This window comes from Aulonocara stuartgranti, assembly GCF_965226115.1.
Source record: "Aulonocara stuartgranti genome assembly, chromosome: 5".
In the NCBI taxonomy this organism is placed as follows: domain Eukaryota; kingdom Metazoa; phylum Chordata; class Actinopteri; order Cichliformes; family Cichlidae; genus Aulonocara; species Aulonocara stuartgranti.
This window is the reverse complement of record NC_138943.1, coordinates 6395456-6413847: the sequence shown is the minus strand read 5'-3', so window position 1 is coordinate 6413847 and position 18392 is coordinate 6395456. Positions and strand designations below refer to the sequence as shown.

Sequence of the window (18392 nt, the reverse complement as noted above, 5' to 3'; positions counted from 1 at the left end):
TAATTTTTGGGCCGGTGGAAAAAGAACAAATACATCCAACCTTTTTTTTTTTTACATTAAAATTAGATTAAGAGCAGTCTCGTGTGGTAAATTTCTTGCCTGTAATACGATTAGTGAACTCACAAGCCACACTCACTGACACGTCACACATTCCACAAACTGTCCAAGCACCTTAGCCAGGCAGGTATTTATCCACTTACTATATTTATATCAAAACTTGTTGCAATAGTTGCAAGTCCATAAATGCTAAGGTCTCTTTGGGAAGCCAAAAAAACAAAAAAAAAAAAACAATTCTTGATCCTGAAGTAATTTTGAAGGAAACTGCCCACTTGCAACCCTCACAGCCTTTAACTCTCACTTGTTCTCCAGTTGTGTTGTAAAGATTTAATCTGTGCTTACCCAACACTGACATCTGCTGTGCATATGAACCTCCTGACAACGTATCTCCTTAAAAAGCAGCCTACAGGCTTTTCTTTCTTAAATGAGGTACTTTATACAAATATTCACATTTCCTTGTTCCCAATTTCTTTATATGTAACAACTGTTCAATTAACACATTTTTTATAAGAAGAAAACACAAGTGAAGATTTTTAAACTTTATTAAAATATTTTTCCATCATTAACAACATCTGAAATCCATCCATCGTTCAGGTATCAGCCACAGAAAAGAAAGCCATAAAACAAAATGCTTTTTTTGGATATACTAAATAAAGGTAACCGGTGTTTATTATGTCTGTGGCTTCTTTAACCTATTGCAAAGGGGTAAACTGAATCTTTACAACAATGTTACTTTTTCCTCTTTTATTCAACAAATCAGGCAATGTAGTGAACCAATTTGTCTGACTCGGCCCCCACCTCTATCGCCTACTGTCACTCACCACATGGAGTGACAGGATCCCTGCAGGGCTGTGTTCTTAGCCCCCTACTGTATGTATGCCATGTGCACACGACTATGTCCTGAGGAAGAATAACCAGGACCGGGAGCTGCTGCTGGCCTTCTACCACTCATCAGGTACGCAAGGACCACAACTGAGAATAGGAAGGCTATGCAAAGGGTAATTAACACTGCCCCAAAAATGATTCCTCTTCCACCCCTGGAGGCCATCGCCAGATTCTCCTGTTTCAGAAAAAGTAGGGCCACAGGTGACTCTTTGCACCCCCCCTCCCCCTCTGTACATGAACTATTCTATTCTAAATATTTATCTACTGTTATTTAGGTTGTTGCAACCTTGATCTGTAAGCACCTCCAACACTGCTGCTAACACAACAACATAACAATTTCTGCACATGTGCATTTAATTGTTAAAGCAGCAGAATTCTGATGTTCATCTGAGCTGCCCTGGCAAACTTAGAGGGGAGTGCAGACAAGCAAATAAACTGCTGACAAAGGCAAAACACATATTCGCTGATAGGGGTCAACTCAAGTAGATTTAAATGTTATTCCAGTGTATTCAGTTTCACTTGCAAATGTCCAGCACGTACATGTTCATGGTTTATGAGCAAGCAGACTGAAGCTGACCCTTGTGTACATACTCCAGCGCTGTTGCTATTGTCCTCATGTCCATCTCAATACTGCGTGCCCAGTTTTCTACATCTCCAATTTCCTGTTTAAATGAGAGCATGAAAAAATTAGTATTCACAACCTTGTTAATGTACAAATATAACCCACTATCAGCCGTCTTTAATTCCCAAAATGTGTTTTTTGGATTCTTTTTCAAAAGGGGAAAAGTGTGTTGAGCTCAGATTAAGTCCCTAATTAAAATGTGTTTGTACAAGCAATTCCTTGGTGATGTCACAAATAACTCCTAAGCCAATCATGATCCAGTTTGTATTTTACACAAGTGCGATGTGTTGACCTGGAACTGCCAGTGCACAACAGAGAGCGCAGATCTTTGGAAGATCAGAATCAGAATCAGAATCAGAAAGGGGTTTATTGCCAAATGTTGAGCAGGTTTACAACATTAGGAAATTGCTGCGGTGCTTCAGTGCAAACAGTGTCATAAATAGCACTTAAATAGACATGAAAAAATAAAAGTAGGGATAAGAATTAAAAGTGCTACGTAGAAAGATATGTGCATGAGCTATACATGAGATATATACATGAGAATAAGAATTAAGAGTGCTACGTTGAAAGATATATACATGAGTGCAGGTGGTGATCAGTGCCAAACATGGAATGATGCAGTGAACACAGCGTAGGGTCATGTGTTAGTGGTGGGAACAGTCATATGGTTATTGTTCATGTGTCCAACAGCAGAGGGGAAGAAACTGTTCTTATGGCGAGAGGTTCTGGTGCGAATGGACCGGAGCCTCCTGCCTGAGGGGAGCAGGTCAAACAGACTGTGTCCAGGGTGAGAAGGGTCAGCTGAGATCCGAGCTGCACGCCGCAATGTCCTGGAGGTGTACAGGTCCTGCAGAGATGGGAGTCTGCAGCCAATCACCTTCTCAGCAGAGCGCACAACACGCTGCAGTCTCTGTTTGTCCCTGATAGTGGCTCCAGCGTACCACACGGTGATGGAGGAGGTGAGGATGGACTCGATGATTGCAGTGTAGAACTGCATCATCGTCCGTGTTGGCAGGTTGAATTTCTTCAGCTGCCTCAGGAAGTACATCCTCTGCTGGGCTTTCTTGATGACGGAGGTGATGGTGGGCTCCCACTTCAGGTCCTGGGTGATGGTGGTACCCAGGAAGCGGAATGAGTCCACAGAGGTGATGGGGGTGTCAGTCAGGATGATGGGGGGGAGTGGGGCTGTGTGCTTCCTGAAGTCCACAATAATCTCCACTGTCTTCTGGGCATAAACAGTTTTATTTGTATGTACTCCTGACGTTATTTAACACAAGGTTACAATAGTACTTTATTTGCTCCAGCGTCTAGTGTTACAGTTTTAATGTGTTTTACTCCTCACACTTGCACAAAGAACTGCAGCTAGAAGTTAGCCTGCTGACACACTTAAGGGGATGTCTTTTAGGGAATTTTTGGATAAAAATTATACTGACAAAAAAACATGTCAAACAAATTATCATTACAAGTACAATATTATTAAATATCATAACGTTCTTTTAACATTTTCATCCTAACTGACCTTGAAAAAATGCTGATGTTTGCTGCAAAATCACTTTGCAACATGACTGTGTTCAAGACTGATATGGTAGATTTGAGATGATGACAGACGACAGCCATTTCCTTTTAACCTACCTTTAATGCTTGATTGAAACCCTCCACCATACTGATCCACTGAGCAGTTTGTTTGGAGAACTGGCTTGCCTGCACTTGGAGAGTCTTAACCTCATGGTCAAGCTTTCGCTGGTTTACATATGCCTGTGCAACTCTAAAATGAAACAGAACAAAATAATGAGGTTTAGGGCATTATAATACATATAGCCGCTTCAATTTCAATACACTGAAACCATACACTGTTACTCAATATAGTAAAAATCTCTCTTTGTCCCAGAAGGATTTTGGTCTGGTGGCTAATCTTTTTCATGCAGGAGCAGCACAACAATAATGGTCTTTGCATCCCACTCTGAGTCTCTTAAGCTGATTGTCCTGGTTTCATCACATCTTTCACAATACATTGTTAATAATTTCAGCATACTGTTTTTGGCTGTGTTAAATATTAGGCGATGTCCATCCTGTTAAGAATAAACTGTTTGATTAATTTGGTCCGAAGAAGGTGTCAGTAATGTGAAAGCCTGGAGAAACAGTATGACTAAAATCTGATGTGTGTGAAAGCCTTTTGTCAGCCTGGCACTGACATACCATATACGAAGTAATCAGTCGAAAAATTATTATTAATTAGTGGGATACAAATAATAAATAATTACTAGCTATTAACATCACACTAAAATCAAGATACTTTTAAAATTGTTTACACTTGACTTTAAATAAGCAAAAAAATATTTAATGTAACATATTCTCTAACTTTATTGTCATTTTACATTAAATATCTTTAGATTTTGAATACTGGTTGTAAACAACACAACATGTGGAAAGTTAATATTGGGCTCAGAGATTTTTCACAACTTGCTTACTTTCCATTGACTAAATTTGCAATGTAAAAAAGAAAATCAATAATTACTGGTGCTGAAACAAGTACAGCTTTCAGAGCAACACTTAAAAGTAAATAATACAATTGGTGCAGGACACAGATGTCCAATATTCCAGAGAGATTGCGTGAAATGTACCTTTCTGTGGGACCTCCAAAGGTTGATTCTGTTCATCTGAACATAGCATTTTCAGGGGGAGAAACGTTTTGTCACTCATCCAAGTGACGAAACCTGGATGAGTTTTGGACCCGATCCTGGGGGTGGACCAATTTTTGGCGCAGCAATTTTTGGCGCAGCGCGTTTTGGCCTAAGCAAAAACCTGTAGGGATTCTGTATGTTTCAGGATTATCAAGACACATTTTTGCTAAACACCGTGTCTCCTGTGGCTTTTAAACCCCAAAACACAATGTGACAAAAATTGGTCCACCCCAAGGATCAGGTCGCCCGACGCAAACAAGAGTAACATAGTGTACGCTGTTAAGTGCCAGGAGGATTGCCAGGACTTATACATCGGGGAAACCAAACAACCTCAGGCGAAGCGGATGGCACAACACAGAAAAGCTACCTCCGCAGTCTATTTACTAGACACTACAGTCTAGTGGCCTGTAGTGTCAATGATGAGGATGTACACATCCTGGACAGGGAGGAACGCTGGTTTGAGCGCGTAGTCAAGGAGGCCATTTACGTGAAAAGGCAAAGACCATCTCTGAATCGAGAAGGGGGTCTAAGGGTACATCTCTTGGCATCTTACAGTGCTGTGATTGCAGCCATTCCCCAACTCTATGTGAATGGTACTCATGGCCATTGATCAATGGGCTTTGATCAGTGGTTGTTGATCAATGGAACTGACCTCCCAGCGCATTGTTCCTTCAGTGGTGTTAGTTTCGATCATTATGCAAATGTACTGTTTATACGATTGGGGAAACCTGCAGTAAACTGAGACTGAAGAAGTCACTTGGAAGAGTGGCGAAACGTTACTCCCACTAAAAACGCTACGTCCAGATCAACAGAATCAACTTTTGGAGATTTACTTACCTGGATGACTGAGCATTCCTTAAATACTACCAAACCAAAATGAACAGCAAGAAATAAGCAAAAAGAAAAAAGAAAGGAATCACCGTCATACCCAACGTTGAGGTGGTCTACCAGGGCTTCTGTCAAACAAGTGGCTGCAGCAATTGCTTCACGTCTGCGTTTCTCTGTGAGAGAAAAAAGACATTACTACAATCAATCAACACCGGACTGTAGCACTGTGTGGTGCTGGGACATCCTAAGTCAAAGAGAGCTTTGTTTTTTAGCAATGGTTAGCACTGGCGGCTATCACTATCGATTTTTGTTATCACACACCCTGCAGCTCCTTCCGCTCATTTTGCTTCGCCTGGTGCTCCTTCAATAGACGAGATAACATCGTGCTTCAGCAGACGTTATATTAATGGCGAAAGTGACTGCTCATAGAACAAATAACATATCATTTACCACACCGCGGCGTTTCTTGCTGACTGCTAACAATTACAGCCGTGTCACGGGACTAAAAAGACGGATGTCACACGTGGGCGTGTCCACACTTTGGCCATCGAGTAAATGTCTGAATAATTTCATAAATAAAACCATATATTTTAGTATGTACTGCCAAACAATGTAAAATTTAAAGGAACATAAACGTATCTTGTATCTTGTTAAATTATACGATTGTTTTATCTTTTTTTATCGCGATGTCAGCAGCTTCAACATCCCTTCAAAATAAAAGCTTGCCTATAGGCTACATCTACTAATACTGCAGACAGAAATCAAATGACAAAACTACTCTAGTCCAGACTTATAATAGCAGAAAGCTGGGGGACAAAAATACCAAGACAAATATAGTCTGGTGCATCGTGCTGTTTTATTTTTGTCTTTTTGTTTTTAATCTGTATAACGTTATAATAAAAATTAACATGGTCTGACGCCTAATGTTGCTTATAACTTATATAGATAATCAGATTATATAGATAATAAGCCTTTTTCTCCAATGCTTTATTATGAAAAACTTGTACCGGAAAACCTGGACTTGTTCAAGCTAGCGGATCACTGGTCTGAGCTGATGTTGTTATCTTACCTGTCATCATTCAGACATAGCTGAAACTAAAGTTTTTGTCACTCTTTATCTTCTTCTTTAATCAGGTATGGTCACTTAGAGTTCTTCCAAGGAACAGCTTTGATTATTCCTCCTCTAAATAGTCGAATGAGTGAAAGTGGTGTTAGCATTTCGAGCGTGGGTTTAATGCATGGTTAGCTAAAGCCTTGATCGGGATATCGGTGTGCAAAGTTCCAGGTTCTTGAACTTGTCCGCCTTCGTTACAGTTATGAAACAGTTTACAAGCTGGCTAGTGATGGTGATGTGACAGCTTAAACGGAAACTCTACTAGAGTCTAGTGTTTAACGCTGTCTTAATAACTAATCTTCTGTTGGCTAACATTACTGCTAACCTGTGAGAAAATTGAGCCTAATGCGCAACGAGATCAGATATCAGTTTACTGACTGATATCCTCCGTCTCGTTTCCCTTCTGTTTATATATATAAAACCTCACAAACTAACAAGCAGAAATCATTTTACTCCATACAACCTCAGTTTCTCAGTACCAATATCTCAAACCTCAACATTGAACAATATGTATGCCAATAGATTTTTTTTTTATACTGACCAACCATTATTTAGTTCAGGCTCTGTTTTGATTACTAAAATTGACTGTCGATTACTAAAATTGACTGTCTAGCACACATAGCAATGCGGTTTGCTGATTTACAAGCTCTACCAGATGAGTGACAGATTTGGACAGCAGTTATGAATGATTTCCCTGGGCCTGTGTGCTAAGAAGCTAGTGAGGGTATAGCTCAATTTGTTTATTTGTGTATTGTAAACCACAGTCAATTTAAATATTTAACCAGAGTGATAATTGAGATAACATGTTATCTTTGAGTCAACAAAAAATGATCCCAGATACCAGAATCTGTCTCAAGTATCTCTTTGTTTTATTTAGATTGCTTACTCATAGTTGACTATAAATCAGGTTATATTTTTCACTCTTTAAGTATTAAGTTATATGTGATAACATTGATTGGAGGTTCATTTGTTGTTGCCACTTAGGCTCTAATGTTATGGATGAACCATGAAGGCCCAGTTGCAAGTTACTGGTAAGTTATTGTTTTTGCAAAATTTGTATGCTCATCATTTAACAAAAACCAGTAGAGGACTGTGATAAATTCTTAACGGTGTTTTCTTTTATCATTATTAATATGCTTAACATCTGTCATGGAAACCTAGATTTTGATGAATCCCTTGATCTTAAAAAATACCTTAAAGCTGGTTGTAAATAAACTGACTGCTGTTGAGCTCAGGATGCATGGGGCTACAGGAAGTGGTTTTAAAATCTTGGTTTTCCATGACTAGAATTTTTATTTTTCCAGTGCTTTCAGCTAAGCTGAAGGAAAACAAAAAGACCTGGTTTGGTCCAAGTCCATATGTTGAAATAGCAGTGGATGGCCAGTCAAAGAGGACTGAGAAATGCAACAACACACACAGCCCTAAATGGAAGCAGGCTCTCACAGTGTGAGTACAACTGTGAAAATTTGTTTAGGTCCATATTTTAGCAGAATGTTGCAATTGTAGACAGTAAATGTAATGTAAGATATAATGGAGGATTAAAATCATCATAGACTTATTAATTGGATTTCCTCTGTACTTGGAGGCGGGAAAAACAAAACAAAAAGTATCAATGCTTGATGAGTTTCAAACAAAAGCTAAGAAGCTGTACAGATTACCTCAATTATTTCTCTGCTGTTGTATCGTATTGGTTGGTGCTGTATGCTGAAAATTACTCACCTTTCTACAGAATTGTGACGCCGTTCAGCAAACTGATATTTCGTGTTTGGAGCCATCAGACACTCAAGTCAGACATTCTATTGGGTCTAGCTACATTGGAAATCAGCAAGACCCTTAAGGCCAATGACATGAAATGTAAGTTCATTTTCCTAAGTGGTGATTGGACCTCAGACCTGGTCAGTGTGCATAGCATTACAGTGACATTACAGTCTGGTCTACATTCTCTGTAAGAGCTACTTGTCTGTGATTTTTAAAGCACTGAATTAGATTCTTGTTGCACGTGGTTTTTGAGGCATTCCATGTGACTGGAGTTTTTCAGCTCTGCTCTTTTCACACTGTCACAGTTTGGGCTAAAAAAGTAAACGTTGCTTTAAAAATCAGGTGATTAATAACAATCAGAGACCCCTTAGGAAATTGTTCTTCAGTATTTGTTTATTTTAGTAATAAATGTTACTAGGAGAACAATGTGCTTGTAGGAGCAGTTTTTAATTAAACCAGGACATCGTTAATAATTGCTTTTATTCTTTTGTGTTATGGTATCGTATGTGTTCTCTTGTCTTGTAATTACAGTGCCTGCTTAAAACTTGACATGTATTCTGTCCCCCTTAAGTATGTGAGGTCGTGCAGACACTGCAGCTGTGCTCTGACAGAGACCCCCAGGATCTTGTAGGTGACTTGTCAGTCTGTCTGGATGGCATGCAGGTAGACCCAGAAACCTTTGGCTTGGCAGAGAGAGAACAAGGTGAGAGACCACGCTCACACAAACCCAGTATACTATGTGGGACACATTTGCAATTTTAGAACAGGAATGTTCATAATCTGTAATTTGAAAATGAATAGAATTGCAGAATAAATTTAGCTTGTTACCATGTTGGTCATTATTAATGAATTTGATAGCAATGAGGTAACAAGGTGGAAACTGCTGCCAGGTTGTAAATGCTTATCAGTGTTCTGTGCCCTGACAAGACCTTGGCATTACTTGTAACCTTTATATCTACCTGCATTAGTGACTACATTTGCACCCAAGCATTTGAGAACTTGGGAGTTACACATACATTTTTGAATGTCACATTAAACATTTGTCTTTTACTTTGATTTTTATTTTTTATTTTTGTTTTTATGGCTTGCTAGCTGCTCTTCCAAATGGAAATACGCGGCAAAATGGAGATACTGGTGACAGGTCTAGTAAATCTTTAATTAATGATCTTAAGATACTATTGCATTAAAATATTTGGACATTGGTTTTGTAAGATTAAATAAACATTTTAAATCTTTGGTCTTGGAAAACTACTCAAATATTAAGTATTTTGTACTTGTAGGTCAAGCGGAGGCTCATCACCTTCAAGTGACTTGGATGAATGGGTCATTGTACCAAATGTGCATGCTGTCAATGGTACAAGTTCTCCCTCACGGTCTCCAGGGGGCTCCACTGCATCACTTCCTTCTGGACCTACTCAACCGCCCCCTCCTATGCGACAGAAACCAGCAGCTTCACCATGTAGGAAAACTATAAGACATCAAAGATTAAATGGCTTACATATACATCACATGAGTGATTTCAATCTCCCTCATGTCTAATATACCATTATTCTTTTATATACTAGCTAAAGCACTGAATACTGACTTCAGTCAGTATTAAAGTCACTACGCTTTTGAAAACAAATACACCTTTGAAAATAGAAAGAACATTTTTTTTCACAGACTTAAAGGTTCCCTACTCTTGTTCTTGCTCATTTCATAGCCTCTTCTAGCAGTTCTTCTCCTAGTGAACTCAGCGAAGGCCCAGCTTCCGATGGTTCCTCTCAGGCATCAGCTAGTGGGTGTTCAGATCAGCAGAATGAATCAAATGCAAGGGCGGCAACATCAAGTTCCTCACAGACAGCAAGTGTTCCTAAACAAGGGGCCAGTGCCTCAGCAACAATTCCCAGGGTGGCTCCCATAAACAATGGTCCCTTGCCCCCAGGGTAAAGAGCAATGCTTTCTGCATTTTGTTTTATAGGCCCCTCATTTAAGCTTATTTTCAATCTGTTTATTTAATTTGTATTTCTTCTGCAGGTGGGAGCAAAGAGTTGACCAGAATGGACGGGTATACTATGTGGATCACATTGAGAAAAGAACAACCTGGGATAGGCCTGAGCCTTTGCCTTCAGGGTGCCAAACATCTTTATTTTTTTTATACTACAGATATATATGTAGTTTGAATATTGTGTATTCAGTGGCATATAATTATCTATGTCACATTGTTTATAATCACTTTTACTATGTGGTAATGTGTTCTCTGTGGGAGTTTTTAATATCTAGAAAGAAATCCTTGGCAAAATAAACAACTTTTTTTTTTTTGCTCTCCTTTTATGCAGATGGGAGCGCAGAGTGGATCCAATGGGTAGAGTTTATTATGTTGACCACATAACCCGAACTACTACATGGCAAAGACCCACACAGGAGTCAGTGCGTAACTACGAGGAATGGCAGCACCAGCGTAGCCAGCTTCAGGGAGCCATGCAGCAATTTAACCAGAGATTCATATATGGGGTGAGAGCAGTCACTGAATGTGCTTCAGACTACACATGAAGAACAGTTTGAAGATGTATTTCTTTTGATTTGCTTAAAGAGCCCATCTACGCATGGTTTTTGATCTATAAAATCATTTGTATATGGTGTACTTTTACCACATACAAAAATTATACTGCACAGTCCTTCTACGTCTTAAATTCAAATTTATAAATAAAAAAATAACTTTAACTTTTAAGTACTAAACACCTGCAGTCTAATGAATAAGCACTTAAGGTTTCAGCTTTCCACTTCTACTGTGTAATTTGCATATTTCATGCTGAACAATATATTGCAATAATTGTGTCTTGGAAACATTTTGGAACATCTTTCTCTTTAAAATGAAGTGACAGTGCAGACTTTGAGGTCTGATGTAGCTCTCGAGTGTGAAAGGAGCTCAAGTAAGGTTGCATGAGTTTGTAAAGTCCAGATAGCATGTTTTAAGTCTCGTGACTAAAAAGCTTTAAGCACCCGAAGAAATAAACATACAAATGCTCTTGGGTCAGTTTCTTCTCTGATTTTAAGTCTAAACTGTGTTTAAACAGACCGTGACAAAAATAGTTTTTACAGATGTTTTTGCAGACTTGACATTTGTAACGTTTTCTTTCTGGCTCAGCTGCAAGACCAGTTTGCAGCCACAGCCAGTAAAGAGTTTGACCCACTAGGACCTCTGCCTCACGGATGGGGTAAGTATCAGTGAGAGTACAAAAATGTTTTAGCTGATGTTACTGACATGATAAATAAATGAAATGTGTTGATTTTCTCCTTCACAAGAAAAGAGAACTGACACCAATGGTAGAGTGTATTTTGTCCATCACCCAACTCGCAGGACACAGTGGGAAGACCCAAGGACCCAAGGGTGAGTGTATTTTGTGTTCTTGACAGTAGGGAGCGTTGATATGTCTAGAATAAAATGACAAGTGAAAGGAATGTCACTTTGTTTTTGGCAGGCCCAAATTTCTGAGTGACACATTTTAGGTCTGTGTTTCAGCCATCAATTTGATGTAGAAGGTTAATTCTTTCCATTGCAGGACTCCCTGAAAAACTGTCCTAACCTCTTAGGAGCTTGGAGTTTGGAACAGGTCAACAGTGGCACAGAAATTGCATGCAGATGATCTGGCAACTGTGAAACTGGATTAAATGTGTAGAACATAATGACTGGATTCTGACATCTTTGACAGATTTGGAATTGGATAGTTCCTTCAGAAAATCTTTGCTGTTGACCACTAACTGCTCTTAAATTTATGGTTTATGGATACACAAAGGGAAGGGTTTCTGTCTAAATGCTTTTTTTGTAACCAGCTAATCACAGTTAAGTAGTACGGAGGAAACCCTGCTTTTAAGGACGAGTTTTTAAATCTTTGATTCCATTTATTATTTTTTATTCATTTAACTTAAAATATACATTTTATGTTTCTTTTAAAATGATTTCTTTTAATGGTTGCATTTCTCTGTGCTTACTTAACTTTATCCAGGCTGCTGAATGACAAGCCTCTGCCTGAGGGTTGGGAGATGAGGTTCACTGTGGATGGTATTCCCTACTTTGTAGATCACAATAGGCGAACAACAACCTACATTGACCCTCGCACAGGGAAATCCTCACTGTAAGTTTTGGTATCTTGTGCTAACACGAGGGGGATCAGATTCATTTAATGGAGACAGACACAACTGCACGTTAAAAGCTTCTGTAGCCTGTGAATCAAAAAAGTCTTTGGTTGTTTTTATATACGTATTTATAATTATAATTGAGGTCATTCTCAACATAAGCAAACAACTCGGGAGTTTGACTGAGACCTACTCCAATGGTCTCTGTTCTGTGTTCTGGTCCGTACCTGGGTGTGTTACAGTGCTTACATTTGCATGAACAAGCATCATGAAAGGGGGGGGGGATGAACAGAGTTCAATTTAAATGGGACAGGTGTGTCTCATTAATTATTACAAAATTTGTATATGTTTGCTTATCTAACTCTTTCCACACTAAATTGCAAATGTCGAGAATATTGATTAGTGCACGCCTGAATATATTTAAATCAGCGATTGGTGTAAAATCAAATGAGCCTTATAATCTCAAGTGATCATGACCACAAAGCCTGGGTGTTGCTAAAGAAAACAAACAGGATGCTCAGAATGTCCAGAGATGAATATAAGCACTTGTTATCAAAATGTATTTTGATACTTTTATTTGACAATAATTTAATGTGGTCTTTTTTGTAGTGAGAATGGGCCACAGATAACTTATGTCAGGGACTTCAAAGCCAAAGTGCAATACTTCAGATTCTGGTGTCAGGTACGTGCTTTCAGCATATCATACTGTTTTACTACATATGCTGTTATGTTCTTCTTGTTTTTAATTACGTAAATGCAAAGTAAAGTGTAAATGATTTTGCTAGTGGACAGAGTTTTTAAAATCAATTATTTACATTGTTTACATGTTTTGTTTCCTCTTAGCAACTGTCGATGCCCCAGCACATTAAAATTACAGTTTCACGCAAAACTTTGTTTGAGGATTCATTTCAACAGGTAATTGTTTTAATTGGTTGTACTGTCTTCTCACCACATTTCTATATGTAATAACATTGTCTTTTCAGTGCTTGAGATGTGTAATTAATTCATTCTTAGATCATGAGTTTCCACCCACAAGATCTTAGGCGTAGACTTTGGATAATTTTCCCTGGTGAGGAAGGCTTGGACTATGGAGGTGTGGCCAGGTAATCTCAAAGTAAAAGCTGCACCACCCTGTTGCTAAAATAACAACACAAACAGTAAAAACTCGTGATTTTGTCATTAAAATCTAGTTTAAAAAGAACTACCCCACTCAACTAGTTTGACCACTTGTGCTTATTTTCAGGGAATGGTTCTTCTTGCTGTCTCATGAGGTGCTGAATCCAATGTACTGTTTGTTTGAGTATGCTGGCAAGGACAACTACTGTCTTCAGATCAACCCTGCCTCTTACATCAACCCGGATCACCTTAAGTACTTCAAGTTCATTGGGCGATTTATTGCCATGGTATGCGCACCATCTCTCAGTTGTTACTAATAAGTTTAAATCATTAGTTTTGAAACTAAATGTATGTGCATGATTAATCTGGTCTGCCATTGCTATATCCTACCATATTATTATGCCATACTACAGGGTGGGCCATTTATATGGATACGCCGTAATAAAATGGGAATGGTTGGTGATATTAAAGTCCTGTTTGTGGCACATTAGTATATGTGAGGGGGCAAACTCCTCAAGATGGGTGGTGACCATGGTGGCTATATAGAAGTCGGTCATCTTGGATACAACTTTTGTTTTTCCAATAGGAAGAGGGCCATGTGACACATCAAACTTATTGGTAATGTCACAAGAAAAACAATGGTGTGCTTGGTTTCAACGTAACTTTATTATTTCGTGAGTTACGTTGAAACCAAGCACACCATTGTTTTGGCCCTCTTCCTATTGAAAAAGCAAAAGTTGTATCCAAGATGGCCGACTTCTACATGGCTACCATGGTCACCACCCATCTTGAGGAGTTTGCCCCCTCACATATACTAATGTGCCACAAACAGGACTTTAATATCACCAACCATTCCCATGTTATTACGGTGTATCCATATAAATGGCCCACCCTGTATATTATTACATTGTGTAACACATTAATTACTTTATGTGAATCATGCAATATTTTATGCTTTTGTCTTTTATTGCAATTTAATCACAATGATTAGATCTCAAATCTAATTATTGAATTAAATTTCAAAAAGAGATAGATGTGCCTTACAGAATAATATGTTTGACTTTCTCCCATAAAATTACAAATCTCAAATATGAGATAAATGTCTTCTGTTTATCTGTTGTTGTTTTTTAATTTGCATACAAAACCTTTCCATTTTATGTCTCTCCAGGCCTTGTTCCATGGCAAATTTATCGACACAGGTTTCTCGCTGCCCTTTTACAAACGTATTCTGAACAAACCTCTGGGTCTGAAAGACCTGGAGTCCATAGATCCAGAATTCTATAATTCACTCATCTGGATCAAGTAAGTTTCTGATGTACATGTGATAATTGAGTTATACTTGTGGTGGATGGTGTCGAAGACTTTGATGTATTTTACATTTGTTGGGTTGTTATAAGTGGACCAAAATTTGTGGATATATACATAGACTTCTGGCTGCTTTAAAAAAAAATATTTTCATTTCCTAAATATGTTTGCATATTGTTAGATACTAGGTTTTGATAACCTATGCACACAAATGAAGAGTTTGAGAGGACAAATTGGGTCATGTGCATTATTTGAGTAAATGATTTATGCTCCCGTAATTTGTCACTCACTGTGGAAATGTATAGGATTCTATAGTGACCTTTAGAGCAGACATAATAGCTAACTTCTTTTGTTTTTTAAACATTGTCAGTAATAACGGTAACTGTCATTGTCTTGCTTGTAGGGACAATAATATAGAGGAGTGCGGTCTGGAGATGTTCTTCTCCGTTGACAAGGAGATACTTGGGGAGGTCACCACACATGAGCTTAAACCAGATGGAGGGAACATTCTAGTAACTGAAGAAAATAAAGAGGAATACATCAGGTACAACTTCTTACCTACCGTCCATATTCATTTGCTACTTTTACATGCTCCATAACATAATGTGGTAAACAAGCGTAACATTTAAATACACTGAATTCGGACATGTCATGTTTAAACTAAATAATTCTGTTTTCCTTGAAAACATTCATTTTTAAGCAGCACTTGACATCTCTAAAGTGGGTTAATATTAATTTATTAATATTTCATTATGTCATCTCTATGCAGGTTAGTGGCAGAGTGGAGGCTATCCAGAGGTGTGGAGGAGCAGACACAGGCTTTCTTTGAGGGCTTCAATGAAGTTCTTCCACAGCAATACCTTCAGTACTTTGATGCTAGAGAATTAGAGGTACTGAAGTCAATAGATGATTCTCTATAACCTTTACAAGTGTTTGAGGTAGCACTGGTCCTTTAAATACTACAGGGATTCTGTAACAATATGGATTTAAAAAATTAGAGAAAATAAATACTAACATGAATGTTGGGCTTATTTATAAAGTGTCCCCTTCTTGTCTGTAGGTGATGCTGTGCGGTATGCAGGAGATAGACTTGGTGGACTGGCAGAGAAACGCAATCTATAGACATTATGCCCGAACTAGCAAGCAGATAATGTGGTTCTGGCAGGTTGGTACTTTAAAAAAAAAAAAAAAAAAAAAATATATATATATATATATATATGTTTTTGAATCAGCTGTAGCTGCTTAATTCAGTGTGAATATTTCTTTTTCCAACTGAAAAACAACAAATGGAAAATTAGTATCACTGTAATGTACGGATATCAGCCTGATACTGGTGTTAACACAAAACTGTCTGTTAACAGTTTGTGAAGGAGATGGACAACGAAAAAAGGATGAGACTTCTGCAGTTTGTCACAGGAACCTGTCGTCTTCCCGTGGGCGGCTTCGCTGATCTAATGGGTATTAACAGCGAACAGACACATGACATTTGTACAGTAGTATAAACCAGTATGTGATATCAAAATCATATTTAATCTCTTTATCCTTATTTTTGATCAATATAGGAAGCAATGGTCCACAGAAGTTTTGCATTGAGAAAGTTGGAAAAGAAAACTGGCTTCCACGAAGCCACACATGGTAAGACCAGTAATTCTACATTTGTACAGGTTTCTTCAGTTCATGTGTTAAACCTCGTGTCATATCCGGCTTAATGTGGGATTAAACTTTCATGACCAAACCCTATTAGTCATTTCTGATTCAACCGTTGCAAGCGTTCCTTTATTTTTAGCCTGAGATGTTGGTGTTTGTTGTTATATAATGCTATGTGAGAATACATTGTTGCTCGTTAAGTGTTTATTTAGCAGATGTCTTCGCTGTGCGCAGTACCGTGGGACATTACTGCAGCTGAACAAATGTTATCATTTATAAATGCAAACACAACACACTTGTCATCATTATGAATGACCTAGAAAGAAAATGTTAACTTAATACTAATAGAGCACTTCTGGCCACCCTCTGTTTCTGTCTTCTTGTTTTATGTAGCTTTAATCGTCTGGACCTCCCTCCTTATAAGAGCTACGAACAGCTGAAGGAGAAACTCATGTTTGCCATAGAGGAAACAGAAGGATTCGGGCAGGAGTAAAACTATAAGTGCAAACGTATAGGATGGTGGTGATGGCGGTGGACTTGGAGGAGCCATATCCATTTCAGACAAGAGCACTTTCCAGCAGATTGTCTTTGTAGTCAGAAGCTGCTTATGATCTGGTGGAAGAACTTATTATTCCTTCTTATAGTTTGTCACAATTGCATATTCATAAAGAAAAAGCTGTATTGTTAAAAATTAGTTTGCTTCAAACGAGACCTTAAAAATCCTCTTAACCTGGTTTCACCTCTTTCCTGTAGTAAGAGGTGATCAGTTCATTCCTAATCCACTGTCAGGCGATGGAGGCGGGGCCTTTCTTGCATTGTCGTGTTTGCACTTGTATGAAGACCGACTGCAGTTTCTACATCTACATGTGTGAATATGCAGTAGAAACTTATGAGACACTTTCTGGTTCTATGCATGAGCATGAAGAACCATATTTGTGCATTTTGTCTTAAAGGATGGAAGTTGATATGTTAAAAACAACATCAGAGGTTCACACATGGCTTTGAATCTTTCCTATTTTTTATGAATGAAATGGATCCCCCCCCCAAATCGCTGACTGACAGACTGTAAAGACTCCCGTAGCACTTATACAGTTTCTTTAACACTTTTTGCAAAACATAATGATAGCTTTATCTTATTTTGACAGGTTTATTTCTTAAAAATTTAATGAGTTAAGATGCTGAGTACCTTTGCACATTGTTGTGTGAGCAGTAAGATGCTTTGATTGTTCTTGAAAGATGTGGTATTTTTATGTGCAATTGTTTTGTAGGAAACATTTTTCCAGATAAGAGTCAAAGCTGTTTGATCATTTTTATAACACTTTGATAATATTTACCATTTAGTGTTGATTTCAATTCCAATATGAAGTTGGTGACATATTTGGTGAAATTAATGTGGTTGTGATTTGAGAAAAGATTACCTTCCCATACTGTGCTGTATGAAATCAGATTTAAGTGTGGGCGCTCAGCACTTTTGTCAGTCAGGGAACATGACGGGCTTTTCCTGATAATTAACTTGTTACTGATGACGTGGAATGTCAATGAACAATTTCCATGAGATGGTAACTGATCTCTGCTAATTGCCCAGAGCAAAGTATTACATGTGCTGATGCTGGGTTTCTGAGGCAACCACCTTTTGTTTTCTCTCCCACAAAATAGATAAAATGTGGCACATTTATTAGGAAACAAAAAGGTTTTTAAAAAATTGTATATTTTTGTGTGTGTGTTGATGTTATGATACCACAATACAACAAAAAGGATTAATGACTATTCTGATTCTTAACAAATTTATCTGTGGCTAAGGCAGTTTATGTAAATATACTCCGAAGTTTAATCAAAAGAAAAGTGACTTATTCTAGCAATAGAACTTCTTAAGTTGCTGGCAAGATGTGAAATAAGATCTGAATTATGATAGCAAGTGCCCCTAGTTTTATAGGGCGTATGGCTTTCAGATTTGTACAGTTGTATTGTATTTCATGACTTTTCAAAATGTTGTCTGCTGACAGATATAGTTTATTTTAGGTAAAGTATCACTTAAATAAAATCTTTGGAACCAGTCTAACAAATGAGTTAAATTAATTAAAGAACCCTTAACAGAGGTAATCAATTCCGAACAGTCCCAAAGTAATTACACACGTGATATCAATGGTCAGTACTAAGAGTTTGTTATTTGTTTTACTTGTGGTAAGGTATAGAAATTAAAACTGCTCTGTTCTGCTAAAAAGAAAAGAAAACTAAAAATATATTTTGTATTTAAAACAAATTT

General features: G+C 38.0%; 2 protein-coding genes across 2 annotated transcripts; one reads left to right on the top strand and one right to left on the bottom strand.

Moving 5' to 3' along the window:
* Positions 1-581: 581 nt before the first annotated feature.
* bloc1s1 (biogenesis of lysosomal organelles complex-1, subunit 1) lies at positions 582-5712 on the bottom strand. Its single transcript, XM_082535001.1, has 4 exons — positions 5395-5712; positions 5174-5246; positions 3197-3329; positions 582-1604 (listed from the first exon to the last, which is right to left on the bottom strand). The coding sequence occupies exons 1-4, from the start codon at positions 5453-5455 to the stop codon at positions 1494-1496; spliced, it is 378 nt and encodes a 125-aa protein (XP_082391127.1). The 5' UTR covers positions 5456-5712; the 3' UTR covers positions 582-1493.
* A 375-nt stretch (positions 5713-6087) lies between these two features.
* itcha (itchy E3 ubiquitin protein ligase a) lies at positions 6088-18389 on the top strand. Its single transcript, XM_082534834.1, has 24 exons — positions 6088-6207; positions 7172-7218; positions 7492-7633; positions 7917-8041; positions 8517-8648; positions 9038-9086; positions 9226-9404; positions 9648-9870; positions 9962-10057; positions 10264-10438; positions 11073-11142; positions 11231-11315; positions 11932-12060; positions 12671-12743; positions 12905-12976; positions 13076-13164; positions 13305-13464; positions 14346-14479; positions 14886-15026; positions 15252-15372; positions 15543-15647; positions 15844-15940; positions 16045-16117; positions 16523-18389. The coding sequence occupies exons 2-24, from the start codon at positions 7194-7196 to the stop codon at positions 16620-16622; spliced, it is 2595 nt and encodes an 864-aa protein (XP_082390960.1). The 5' UTR covers positions 6088-6207; positions 7172-7193; the 3' UTR covers positions 16623-18389.
* The last annotated feature ends 3 nt before the right edge of the window (positions 18390-18392 follow it).

Coding starts and splice junctions, on each gene's coding strand:
- bloc1s1 (XM_082535001.1), bottom strand. CDS start 5,455: ATGTTATCTCGTCTATTGAAGGAGCACCAGGCGAAGCAAAATGAGCGG. Junction 5,247..5,394: donor TGAGCGGAAGGAGCTGCAGG/GTGTGTGATAAC, acceptor TTTCTCTCACAG/AGAAACGCAGACGTGAAGCA. Junction 3,330..5,173: donor GTAGACCACCTCAACGTTGG/GTATGACGGTGA, acceptor GTTTCATTTTAG/AGTTGCACAGGCATATGTAA.
- itcha (XM_082534834.1), top strand. CDS start 7,194: ATGAAGGCCCAGTTGCAAGTTACTG. Junction 9,405..9,647: donor GAAACCAGCAGCTTCACCAT/GTAGGAAAACTA, acceptor CTCATTTCATAG/CCTCTTCTAGCAGTTCTTCT. Junction 12,061..12,670: donor CGCACAGGGAAATCCTCACT/GTAAGTTTTGGT, acceptor TCTTTTTTGTAG/TGAGAATGGGCCACAGATAA.